This window comes from Salmo salar, chromosome 10, assembly GCF_965601325.2.
Source record: "Salmo salar chromosome 10, fSalSal1, whole genome shotgun sequence".
Lineage (NCBI taxonomy): Eukaryota > Metazoa > Chordata > Actinopteri > Salmoniformes > Salmonidae > Salmo > Salmo salar.
In genome coordinates, this window is record NC_138300.1 from 110,789,657 (window position 1) to 110,803,486 (window position 13,830).

General features: G+C 46.9%; 1 protein-coding gene across 1 annotated transcript in view; it reads left to right on the plus strand.

Annotated features, from left to right (window-relative positions):
- LOC100196267 (laminin subunit beta-1) overlaps nt 1–13,830 on the plus strand; it is a 36,672-nt gene that overhangs the window by 18,454 nt on the left and 4,388 nt on the right. Inside the window, exons 18-26 of the mRNA XM_045688425.1 lie at nt 7,418–7,561; nt 7,669–7,900; nt 8,089–8,255; nt 8,679–8,903; nt 9,013–9,230; nt 9,338–9,434; nt 12,735–13,104; nt 13,233–13,417; nt 13,527–13,768. Of these exons, the coding sequence (XP_045544381.1) occupies nt 7,418–7,561; nt 7,669–7,900; nt 8,089–8,255; nt 8,679–8,903; nt 9,013–9,230; nt 9,338–9,434; nt 12,735–13,104; nt 13,233–13,417; nt 13,527–13,768 (1,880 nt within the window). The remainder of the gene's footprint in view (nt 1–7,417; nt 7,562–7,668; nt 7,901–8,088; nt 8,256–8,678; nt 8,904–9,012; nt 9,231–9,337; nt 9,435–12,734; nt 13,105–13,232; nt 13,418–13,526; nt 13,769–13,830) is intronic.

The following is a 13,830-nucleotide window of genomic DNA, read 5'->3' on the forward strand; positions in this document are numbered from 1 at the left end:
CGTGAGGCCAGCTCTAGGAATAGTCTTGGTGGTTCCAATCTTCTTCCATTTAAGAATGATGGAGGCCAGTTTGTTCTTGGGGACCTTCAATGCCGTAGACATTTTTTGGTACCCTTCCCCAGATCTGTGCCTCGACACAATCCTGTCTCGGACAGTTCCTTCAACCTCATGGCTTGGTTTTTTTCTCTGACATGCACTGTCAACTGTGGGACCTTATATAAATGAACATTGTATTTGATTTATATAGACAGGTGCCTTTCCAAATCATGTCCAATCAATTTAATTTACCACAGGTGTACTCCAGTCAAGTTGTGGAAACATCTCAAGGATGATCAATGGAAACAGGATGCACCTGAACTCAATTTCGAGTCTTTTAGCAAAGAGTCTGAATTATTATGTAAATAAGGTATTTCTGTTTATTATTTTTAATACATTTTGCTAAAATTTCTAAAAACCTGTTTTCGCTTTGTCATTGTGGGGTATTGTGTGTAGATTGCTAAGGCTGAATAAGGCTGTAACGTAACAAAATGTGGAAAAAGTCAAGGTGTCTGAATACTTTCCGAATGCACTGTATATGCAAATAAGTTATTTTCCACACGCTCCTGCCGAACTGGACTGTGTGTTTACAGGCAGTTGCAACAGCACAACAAAATACACCTGAATGGATTTCTGCAAATATGTAAATACCATGGGAGTCCACTTAGATTTGGGAATCTCACAGTCCTATTGATCAAACAACCATGAACAGGGAGGCTCTTTCCCTCAGTTGCCTATGCACAACAACAACAAGATCAACAACTAATGTTAGCCAGCATGAGAACCTCAAATCTAATGAGGGCACAGTAGATAAACCCTTCTCAAATGTTTTCAAGTTGTAGTTGGCTGTCAAAATTGCACTGATAAATTATGGGGAATAGTAGCCTGCTTATCTTTCTGCGGCTTGCCTGCCAATGCATGCTTGTCTCAACCCACGTTTTGACAACTGAATGGGAACTTGCCTGCCTGCCCGTCCGCCTATTTGATTGATGCTAACTGCATTTGATTGACAACTAAGAGATATGCTAACTGTGGATAGTCGTTCAAGTTCAGCATGGCTAGCAATTTCACATTTCTTGCTAGCTAACCAAGTGACACCTATATCTCTAGCTGTAGCCACCGAAAAACTCATCCACTCGTCAAATGACATGACATCCTCTCAGCAGCTAGCTAGTTAGCTAGCTAACGTTAGGCTCTGGGTTTTTAGCTTGCTACATAAATGGATAAGCTAGCCTATTAGCCATGTTATCTGGTCATCGCCCTTGCTAGTTTGATTGTATTGACATTCCCAGCCTTGTTTACAGTTGTCTGTTTTTGTCCAGAATATTCAGTCAATGAAACTGAAACAGTGAACCTGAATTGCTGGAGGCAGCAAACAATGTACCAGGCCAGCTGTGATTTACAACCTGATAGCAATATTTGCTGGACTACCAAAAAATGTATTGGTGAATTAGCTATATTAATTATGCATTGAACTGCATCCATCTATTCTGACAACAATACATTACTCTACGTCATGTAATTTTGACTCAAATAGAACCTATTTTTATGCAGTTGGTTTTGTAGCATAAACTGGGAATTTTATATTTTTCACTGATATTATGATTGCCTATTTGTTTCATATCTGCAAAGTAGTTAAAACGCTGTCAGTTCCACTTTAACTAAAGAGGGTTTCTTAACTAAAGGTCATTGTCATAAAGTTTGTGTCATCAATCCCTTTCTTTTCTTATCTCTTTATTTCCTTTCTTTTCATTCCGTATCCCTTCCTGTGCCTCTGGCATATTGCTGTTGTCTTCAGTTTCCAACCCATGTCCCTCATCAACAGTTACGCTATGTCTGTCTACTCTCCTCATGTGTGGACTTGTATTGGACCCTGGGGCCCTAAGCTTGATTATAAGCCCTCTCGGATCTTGACACACTGAAAAGACCACAGAGGAACTTTCTCAGCCCGCCGCAGCAGTAAATCTCCTACCCTGCCAGACAGAGTGAGAACTTGTCTCTGCTGCCAGGCTAGTAGTATATACCGGGTCCATGCTATCATAGGACAGATTTCATGAATTTATTCATGTAGGTGGTCTGATTAGATTACAAGAGTATAACATAATATAAAGGATGTAGTCAAATATAATACTCTATTATCTTGAGGAAAACTTTTCTTACACATGCAAGCATCAAGGAAAACTAAACATAGCATCTATATCACTGCACTTAAATTGCAACATGTAGTTAAATGAGAATGAATTGTTGTTGAAATATGACCTAAGTGTGATATGATTTTATTGTATACATTTTTTCTTGGGAATGCAGTCAGTATGAGTTCAAATCCTCCCAGCTGTGAAAGTCACATAATCTTGTCTCACTTAGCAGGTTTTATGAGGTCTCCTGCACAGATGTACATCCCTCATCTACACATTGCTGCACGTCTTTACAAATCCTGTGGTTTCGCAGGTCCCTTTTAAGTCTTACACCAGTCTTAGCAGTTGGTAGAGATCAGAGCGTCTAAACCACAGTCTTCAAGTTCTGCGTGCAATAATCTAGTCCCATAAATAATTTGCCTATCCTAGATCTAGGGCTAGACAATCTGGACCCTCTCTTTCTAAAATGATCTGATGAAATTGTTGCAACCCCGATTACTAGCCTGTTCAACCTCTCTTTCGTATCGTCTGAGATTCCCAAAGATTGGAAATCTGCCGCGGTCATCCCCCTCTTCAAAGGGGGTGACACTCTAGACCAAAACTGCTACAGACCTATATCTATTGTCACGTCCTGACCAGTAAAAGGGGTTATTTGTCATTGTAGTTTGGTCAGGGCGTGGCAGGGGGTGTTTGTTTTGTGTGTTTCGGTGTTTTTGGGGTTTTGGTTCTATGTTATCTATTTCTATGTTTATTATCTAGTTTTCTATTTCTATGTTTGGTTTTGGCAATGACCTCCAATTAGAGGCAGCTGGTTGTCGTTGTGTCTAATTGGAGGTCATATTTAGTTGTGGTTGTTTCACTTGTGTTTTGTGGGTGGTTGTTTCCAGTGCACCTTACTGGACTGTTTTCGTCGTCAGTTTATTTTGTTTAAGCGTTTTCTTTAATAAAGAAAGAAGATGAGCACTTTACCCGCTGCGCCTTGGTCCAATCCTTACGACGCCCGTGACAGAACCACCCACCAAACAAGGAGAAAGCAGCGGGGATTGGAGCACCAAACAAGGACCAAGCAGCGGGGATTGGAGCACTGAAGAGAAGTATGGACGTGGGAGGCAGAACGACGTTTCTGGGAGAGGAAACTAAGGGAGCTAGAGGAGGCCGAGAGGCATCACCTCAAAAAAATGTTGGGGGGGTGGGCACACGGGGAGTTGGGTAGAGTCAGGATGGAGACCTGAGCCAACTCCCCATGCTTAATATGGGGAGCAACGGATCAAGCAACCACCTTGTTATACGGAGATACGCACTGTGTCGCCCATATGCGTGCACAGTCTGGTGCGGTCAATAAGGGCTCCGCAGCGTTGCCAAGCGAGAGTTAGCCGGCAGCCAGGGAGAAGTGCGCCGGCGCAGCGCATCTGGCCACCAGTGCATCTCCTCGGTCCAGTTTACCCTGTTCCTGCTCCTCGCACTTGCCCTGAGGTGCGTGTTACTAGGCTGACGCCTCCAAAACCAGCCCCACGCATCAGGCTTCCAGTGCGCCTGCCCAGTCCAGTACGTCCTGTACCTGCTCCCCGCACTAGCCCTGAGGTGCGTGTTACTAGTCTGGCGCCTCCTAAGCCAGCCCCACGCATCAGGCTTCCAATGCGCCTGCCCAGTCCTGTTCCTGCTCCGCGCACTCACCCTCCAGTGCACCTCCATAACCCGGTACAGCCAGTGCCTGCTGTGAGCACTCTGCCATTAGTACGTCCTGTTCCTGTTCCCCACACGCATCCTCCAGTACGCCTCCATAACCCGGTACAGCCAGTGCCTGCTGTGAGCACTCGGCCTCCAGCGACGCTCTCCAGTCTGCAGCGACGCTCTCCAGTCTGCAGCGACGCTCTCCAGTCTGCAGCCTCCAGCGACGCTCTTCAGCCCTGAGCCTCCAGCGACGCTCCCCAGCCAGAAGCCTCCAGCGACGCTCCCCAGCCAGAAGCCTCCAGCGACGCTCCCCAGCCAGAAGCCTCCAGCGACGCTCCCCAGCCAGGAGTCTCCAGCGACGCTCCCCAGCCAGGAGTCTCCAGCGACGCTCCCCAGTTCGGAGTCTCCAGCGACGCTCCCCAGCCCGGAGTCTCCAGCGACGCTCCCCAGCCCGGAGTCTCCAGCGACGCTCCCCAGCCCGGAGTCTCCAGCGACGCTCCCCAGCCCAGAGTCTCCAGCGACGCTCCCCAGCCCGGAGTCTCCAGCGACGCTCCCCAGCCCGGAGTCTCCAGCGACGCTCCTCAGCCCGGAGTCTACGGAACGGGAGCTACGCCCAGAGCCACCTCCGTAGTTGGGGGATTGGGAGGAGGGGTGTAGCACAGGGACCGTTGTTGACGGTGTCCACCCTCCTTTCCCTCCCTTTAAGTTTGGGGTTATTTTTGTGGGGTTTTGTTTTTGAGGTGCATTCGGGGTCTGCACCTTTGGGTGGGGGGGGGGGGTACTGTCACGTCCTGACCAGTAAAAGGGGTTATTTGTCACTGTAGTTTGGTCAGGGTGTGGCAGGGGGTGTTTTGTTTTGTGTGGTTTGGGGGTTTTGGTTCTATGTTATCTATTTCTATGTTTATTATCTAGTTTTCTATTTCTATGTTTGGTTTTGGCAATGACCTCCAATTAGAGGCAGCTGGTTGTCGTTGTCTCTAATTGGAGGTCATATTTAGTTGTGGTTGTTTTGTGGGTGGTTGTTTCCAGTGCACCTTACTGGACTGTTTTCGTCGTCAGTTTATTTTGTTTAAGTGTTTTCTTTAATAAAGAAAGAAGATGAGCACTTTACCTGCTGCGCCTTGGTCCAATCCTTACGACGCCCGTGACATCTATCCTACCCTGACTTTCTAAGGTCTTCGAAAGCCAAGTTAACAAACAGATTACCGACCATTTCGAATCCCACCGTACCTTCTACGCTATGCAATCTGGTTTCAGAGCTGGTCATGGGTGCACCTCAGCCACGCTCAAGGTCCTAAACGTCATCATAACTGCCATCGATAAGAGACATTACTGTGCAGCCGTATTCATCGATCTGGCCAAGGCTTTCGACTCTGTCAATCACCACATTCTTATTGGCAGACTCGACAGCCTTGGTTTCTCAAATGATTGCCTTGCCTGGTTTACCAACTACTTCTCTGATAGAGTTCAGTGTGTCAAATCGGAGGGCCTGTTGTCCAGACCTCTGGCAGTCTCTATGGGTGTGGCACAGGGTTCAATTCTCGGGCCGACTCTCTTCTCTGTATACATCAATGATGTTGCTCTTGCTACTGGTGATTCTCTGATCCACTTCAACGCAGAGGACACCATTCTGTATACTTCTGGCCCCTCTTTGGACACTGTGTTAACTAACCTCCAGACGAGCTTCAATGCCATACAACTCTCATTCCATGGCCTCCAACTGCTCTTAAACGCAAGTAAAACTAAATGCATGCTATTCAATCGATCGCTGCCCGCACCTGCTCGCCCGTCCAGCATCACAACTCTGGACGGCTCTGACTTAGAATACGTGGACAACTACAAATACCTGGGTGTCTGGTTAGACGGTAAACTCTCCTTCCAGACTCACATTAAGCATCTCCAATCCAAAATTAAATCTAGAATCGGCTTCCTATATCGCAACAAAGCATCCTTCACTAATGCTGCCAAACATACCCTTGTAAAACTGACCATCCTACCGATCCTCAACTTCGGTGATGTCATCTATATAATAGCCTCCAACACTCTACTCAACAAACTGGATGCAGTCTATCACAGTGCCATCTGTTGTGTCACCAAAGCCCCATATACTACCCACCACTGCGACCTGTACGCTCTCGTTGGTTGGCCCTCGCTTCATACTCGTCGCCAAACCCACTGGCTACAGGTTATCTACAAGTCTCTGCTAGGTAAAGCCCCGCCTTATCTCAGCTCACTGGTCACCATAGCAGCACCCACTCGTAGGATGCGCTCCAGCAGGTATATTTCACTGGTCACCCCCAAAGCCAATTCCTCCTTTGGTCGTCTTTCCGTCCAGTTTTCTGCTGCCAATGACTGGAACGAACTGAAAAAATCTCTGAAGCTGGAGACTCATATCTCCCTCACGAGCTTTAAGCACCAGCTGTCAGAGCAGCTCACAGATCACTGCACCTGTACATAGCCCATCTGTAAACAGCCCATCTATCTACCTACCTCATCCCCATACTGTATTTATTTATTTATCTTGCTCCTTTGCACCCCAGTATCTCTACTTGCACATTCATCTTTTGCACATCTGCCATTCCAGTGTTTAATTGCTATATTGTAATTACTTCGCCACCATGGCCTATTTATTGCCTTAACTTACCTAATTTGCACTCACTGTATATAGACTTTTTGTTTTCTTTTGTTCTACTGTATTATTAACTGTATGTTTTGTTTATTCCATGTGTAACTCTGTGTTGTTGTATGTGTCGAATTGCTATGCTTTATCTTGGCCAGGTCGCAGTTGCAAATGAGAACTTGTTCTCAACTAGCCTGCCTGGTTAAATACAGGTGAATTAAAAAAATATATAAATAAAAAATCTGAAGGTTCCCACATTGCTGTGGTGTCCCCTAAAACAATAGTGGTTTAGAGGAGTTTCAGATTTATGAGGACAGCAGAGACTTCAGAGGATAGTGTTGAATGAGTCTAGGCTTAGGCAGAGTCTGGCTCAGAGCATGTCAGTACCCGCTCGGGGGATGTTTAGTGGATATAGGGACACAACACTTACACTCTGTAAGGTTGCATGTACGTAAGCTTGAACACACACACACCACACACGCCCATGCTTGCCTAAAATCCCCCTCCCATGATGTGACCCAGTGAATACCAGTTCACTTGTCTCTCTCCTCCACATGGACTCAATGTCTTCTATGGAATGTCTGGTCCCTGGCTTTCTCTTCCTTTCCACTTGTCTATTGAGAAGGTTACAGGCCCTGCAGCCTGTAAGGGTAATAGATATTAAAAGGGTTGTTGATTAAATACCTCAATCGCCTTAATTAATAAAACAAACCTTTGTTAGTATGTCAGAAGCAAGATGTATTGAGACAAAGGGTTAACCAGAGTTTTATGTACAGTTAGTACTTATACCATATTCAAAACAGCTTGGGTGAAATACCTTACTCATGTATCCAGCAGCAACTATTGCCCCTATTTGAACAGATCATTCCAGATTATGTGTTCAATTCAATTTTAAGCCCATTCCCTCCCTCTCTCACTCTCTCTTTAATATTTCCTCCTGTATTTGTTTTCCCAGCATGCCAGTGTGACCCGCAGGGCTCTCTCAGCACGGTGTGTGATGCCAGCGGCGGGCAATGCCAGTGTCGCCCCAATGTAGTAGGCAGGAACTGTGACAAATGTTCCCCTGCCACCTACCTGTTTGGACCCAGTGGCTGCAGATGTGAGTTTGACTGAATGAAAAGTGACTGAGTGCATGTGCTTTGTATTGCACAATACAGGCACTGAATCTGACACTCATCACGTTCTTTGCCCGCTCTCTCCCCCCAGCCTGTGATTGCAATCCCCAGGGATCGGAGCATGCATTCTGCCATGAGGCTACTGGCCAGTGTGCTTGTATCCCCGGGGCATACGGCCGTCAGTGTAACCACTGTTTGCCGGGACACTGGGGCTTCCCCAACTGTCGCCCCTGCACCTGCAATGGCCACACTGAGCAGTGTGACCCCTACACTGGAGAATGCCTGGTCTGCCGAGAACAGACCACCGGGCACAACTGTGAGAGGTCAGACAAGTGTTAGTCTTGGTTGAGGAGTCAGTGGTCAAGGGTTAAGGAGGCTCATTGGTGTATGTGCTGGATGGGTCGGCATTAGAATAGGTAGTCAATCAGTCTCCTAAAACATAGATAACTTAGATATTATAGACATGCATGTGAATGATTATGACCAACCACCTTATGCCTTTTCTCTACAGGTGTCTGGAAGGTTACTACGGCGACCCTGTCCTGGGTTCAGGGGACCACTGTCGTCCCTGTATGTGTCCGGACGGGCCAGGTAGCGGGCGGCAGTTTGCCGGTGGATGTTACCACGGTTTGGACTCTCACTACCAGGTGTTTTGTATCTGCAGCCCTGGATACAGAGGTAGGCAGCCAATAACAACCACTTGCCAAGATGTATAGAGCACCCTGTAAACTAGCGACGCATGGCAGGATTACTCATGTCAAAGTGCTTCTGTTCAGATCTGTTTCCTAGGAAGCAGTAGATCTGTATGCATTCATGTTACAGTGTGGAAGCTTGGTGACTTTCCATGATGTATAGCTGCCAGCCATGTACACTTACAGTTTGATATATGGCTTGATTTGACAGGAGGACATATGTTATTGTGGCAGTAAATGTATAGGCAGTTATTATTTCTGATTGTGAGGATAGGTGAAAAGATGTGTTGTTGTAGAGGTGAGTGGTGACTGTTTTTGGTGAAGGGTTAATTAAGCACGTTGCTCTCTCTCCTCCCCCTTTTACCTCTCATTTCTTCTCTCTTCCTCTATGTTTTCCTCTCCCCTACAGGTGCCAGATGTGAGGAGTGTGCCCCAGGTTACTATGGAAATCCCCATGAGAACGGCGGGCAGTGCCAACCATGCCAGTGCAACAACAACATTGACATGCTGGACCAGGAGTCCTGTGATGCCAGGACGGGTGAATGTCTCAAATGTCTCTACCACACCGAGGGTCGAGGCTGCCACAGCTGCAAGCTGGGTTACTATGGAGATGCCCTCACACAAAACTGCAGAAGTGAGTAAAAAAAGTTAACTTGCAACTCTTTATGTGTTTGTCATATCAATGTGAGTGGTTGTCATTGTCCAATTGCTAACCGGCTAGCGACGTCTCTTCTCTCCCTCAGAGTGTGTGTGTAACCACCTGGGTACCAACCCAGCCACGTGCCCGGCAGTGGGCGACTGCCACTGTGATCTGGGCAGCGGGCAGTGCCAGTGTCTACCAAATGTGGTGGGTCAGCACTGTGACCAGTGTGCCCCCGACACCTGGAACATGGCCAGCAAGAGGGGCTGTGAATCTTGCGACTGTGACTCCAACCACTCATTTGGAACGTCCTGCAACGAGGTGGGTTCTCACAAGGCCACACCCGTCTTCTGTTGGGTCTTAATACTCCTGTCTCTTTAATCCTGTCCTAATGTCACATTACTAATATTTATGTGTTTTGTCCACAGCTGAGTGGCCAGTGCTCCTGTAAACCTGGCTTTGGGGGTAAAATGTGTCAGGAGTGCAGAGAGCTGTTCTGGGGAGACCCTGAAGTCAAATGCAATGGTGAGTTGCCACATCTCAATCAGCAGCATAGTAGTTATCCGTGCTGGCATTACACTGCCTAAATCCCCATCTTGACACACATTAAGGAGTGTGTGTGCGCGCGTGTGCACGCACCTGCGTGCCGTGCGTGTGTGTGTGAGAAAGCTCCATCCCAACTATTTTAAATTGCAACACACACAAAGCAGGCCTTTAGTGTTAATCACTGAGATATTACAAGCAGCCCCATTCCCCTAGCCTCTTATCATGGGAATGTGTAGGAGTTTCAGCTGTGGTGGAGAAACTCACAGCATCCTCTCCTTACTTTGGGAGCCAATATTAAGGCCAGATGTGCTCTCTCACCCGACGTCTGTGTTTCTATGACGAACAGGCGGGGGATCTGTCCGAGCCTCCCAATATCCCGCCGTCCCCCACAATGCACCTTTGTTCTGATGGGGTGTACTGTTGGAGGGACAGCTGTCCAACACAGTGCTTGCTGCTGACAGAAAGGACCCTTTGTCCCAGGGTAGCGTCACTGGAGCAGAGCAGCCTGCTTAATTATCTACTGAAGGACACATGAATTGGCTTCTGATGTAGGCTAGTCCCTTGAGTGGAAACGTGCAGCGACTGTATAAATGGCCCATTGTGGTAGTTGAATCTACTTTAAACTTCTGTATACATTGTTACCAATGAAATTTGAAAATGATTGTGATCAAACTAAAATTGCAGAGGTCACTTTGACGGCTGTTTAAACATCGAACTCCTTCCAGGCAGGCTGCACCATGTCAAATGCGTCATAAAAGTCCTTGCTGTCCCGCCACAGTGCAGTTTTCTCAGGCTTGTGGTTTGCTGCTACTAGCAGGGAGTGTTGCATTCCGGAAAGGTTTGTATTTCTTCGCTCTGCGGGGAAGAATCTGTGTTGACAGTCCTGACTGTTTGTTTGGAGAAGGAAGTCTGCTCTGGTTCCCTGATATCGGATTACCTCGTTTACCGCAACTAATGTTGACATACCCCTAATCTGGATCAGTCCAACAGCCAAACATTACACTAAAACTAGCTTCAAATGGTGCAGATCCCTGTTAGTTTGTGGTATGTTAGTTTCTCTGGAAACATAGTAACGTTGTACACTGAACAATTCAATGAAGGGAGGGAATGGTCAACTGCTCAATTTGTGGTCACATTCATTGATATCACAGTTACTTTCTTGTGCACATCCAGCCATTTTTGTGGCTTTTGCAGTGATTTGACCCTTTTAAACACATCAGTTTCCCATTTGAAGACAGTTTTCTGCCTGTGGGAGCCATGTCTACTGTTTCTTGTCCATCAAAGCCTTTGAGACTGTGTGTGTGTGTGTGTGTGTGTGTGTGTGTGTGTGTGTGTGTGTGTGTGTGTGTGTGTGTGTGTGTGTGTGTGTGTGTGTGTGTGTGTTGGCTCATGGTGAAAGACTGCTCCAGCTGTAGACCATTAAAGATGTAGTTTACTGATGTGCCCCCATCATCCCCCCACACAGAGGAATAGAAGCCATGTTGGGATCCATGTCACAAAAACAGCTGGAATTTCCCTGCCCTGTCTGCTCGCAATCATCTTATCTGACCTGTAACATACAACAGATGCTGTGTAGAAAAGAAAGAAAAGAGGTCCAGCTATCTTCTATAAAAGGCCTTTATTAAAAATGTTTTGTAAGAAACAGCAGAAAGCCTGTGTTAATCAGCCATGTCTTATTGCACCATGGATTCCAGTTCCCTTTACATATTGCTTGTAGTGTGTTTAATCTGTTCTGAGGGCCATTGTTAATTTTGACGGGTAGGGGGTGAGGGTCAATATTTACCTCCCTTCCGTACCTGGCCTATGTGGCCATTTTGTGTGTCAAAGCCCTCACCCAGTGTAAACAGAGGCAGTGCTTTAATCTGCAGTGGGGGAGGGGGCTGTGTGAATGGGGACCTTCAGGGGTGGTGCTGTAGTGTGGTGTGTGGGGCCCTCGTTTGGGGCTGTCTGCTGATAATGGAGACTGGTGAGTGACTCCCCACACAGCCAGTTAATGCACAGAGGAAGAGAGACAGGGGAGACAAAAGGACAGGTCACATTCATTACATATTTCCACTGAGCCCAGGCCCCTCACCCTCCTGCTTTACAAAACTATAGGAGGGTTACGCCACACATCTAAGCCTCCTCTTTTGTTGCTTTAGCACCCTGAGGTGACTAAAAGTAATTTTTCAGGGTGTGTGTTCATCTACACATTTGTAAAGGTTTGTGGTTCTGCAAGTGTGTGGTGTGTGCAAGAAAGTATGTACACTTCACCATAGATTCTTCAAGTTTGTGTGTAAGAGTAAACACAGGAGGTACCACAGTTAGATATATGGTTGTCATCAGTGGTTCCTGGGGGGTTGTTTGCAGAGTCTGTAGGGGCCCATGGTGGCCCCTTTGTTCTCTACACACTTCCCTTAATGAGGCTTTGAAGTGGGCAAACATCCTCTTCTTTCTCCATTCCTCCTCCTCCACTCCCCTTCTCTCCATCCCATCCTATTCACTAAACCAGCCCCCCTAAGGTCACTGGGTTAATGTGGATGGCTGTGGTTCATTGATCTTTGGCTCGCCAGAATTTCAGCTGACATCATCTTTACTAGTTGAAACTCCACCGAAAACATTTTATCCACCAGTCAATACATCAGCTGGCCACTCTTAACTCTCCCAATGGACACTCACCCAGAAATACATGTTGGCTTACCAGTAGATTTAAAATGCAATATGGCTAGCATTAAAGAACTTGAATTATAATGAAAATGAAGTCAAAACTATTATTAGAACCAAAGGTTAGGCTTGCTAGTCCACATTTCAGAGGTGCTTACAACAGGGTGCTAACTGTGCTTGACACGTTAACATGTGATTACAAACCTATAAAGGTTACGACCCATAAAGCAACAGGAGCTCCCGTCCTTTCCCCTTTCCACAGTGGAGCACTTTGAAATGACTTTAGGAGGATCCCAATAAACTGAATGAGTTTGTAAGTTGACCTGACGAGACAGACGTGTCCTTTGAGGTCAAGATGTCTAGCGAGAGAGAGGCGGGCTACTTAAATGCACTTCCCTGGCTTTGTAAGACCGCTTTATAGGCTCTTGTTCATTGTTATGGGACATCATCAACCTCTTTGAAATGTCTCCCTCCCATTCAGGATCTCTGGAGGGTGACTGACTAGTCAGGATCAGGATGGAACAAAATGTGTTGTAGAAAAAGTGATGTTTTTTGAGTCATGCTGAAATAGTTTTAGAGTTGAATAAAAAAAAGGCTAGACTAGTAGTAAAACCTATGTTTCCTATTGCCTTGCAGCGTGCGACTGTGACCCACAAGGCATTGCCGAGCAGCAGTGCAACAAGGCCAACGGTCACTGTGTGTGCTTGGAGGGTGTGTCTGGTCCCCGCTGTAATCTCTGCGCCCGGGGCTACTCTGGCACCTTCCCCTACTGCGAACGCTGCCACCAGTGCTTCGCCGACTGGGATGTGATCGTAGGTCAGCTGACCAACCAGACCCACAGGCTGGTCAACAAGGTGAACACCATCAAGGCCAGCGGCATCACCGGACCATACAAACATGCCATAGATAATATGGAGCAGAGTGCCGGGTCCATAAGAACTATCCTGGCCCAGAACCCGGCTACACAGCCACTGTCAGAGATACAGCAGCTACTGGAGCAGGCCACGTAAGTGGGGTCAAAGGGTGGGGTCAAAATGGGTCATTGACAATATTTATCAATAGCAAAAACAGTAGTAGACATATCAAAAGCAATAATATACCTATATTTCTGTATGATCCATTTCTGTTCTTTAGAGATCTAATGGAAGAGATGAGCAACAAGTTGAACCTCACTGAGGAGGCGTTGGCCCAGGTATCATCTGATGACAACAGCACCAACACCAAACTGGACTCTCTCAAAGAGGACGCCCAGAAACTGGATCGCACCGTCAAGGAGCTGCTGGACCAAGTTGAGCTAATCAAGAACTCTGATGTTCGGGGTAAGGGACTGGGACAAGGCTGTTTGACTTGTTGATGATTGTGATATACAATGTCATGTCCATTATACTTCCATTTGTCAACTCTGTGAAATTGTTTTTGTAATGACAGGAGCGACAGACAGTGTCACAAAGTACTACCAGCAGTCTCTGGATGCTGGGGCTCAGGCCAACGCCTCCACCACCGACCCAGGCAACCCCGTGGAGAGCTCTTTCGTTCTACGACAAGCTACGGAGGACAAGATGAACGACACCAGGGACGAGTTCCACAGGCGGCAGGAAGAACACGCCAAGAGACTGGATGACCTGGCGGATCGGCTGGAGACATTGGACCTATCAGAACTCAGCGAGAAGGTAAGGCCAAGCAAGGCCATAACTGTAGCCTGAAACTGGCTTGCTGATGTTTATCTGAGTTT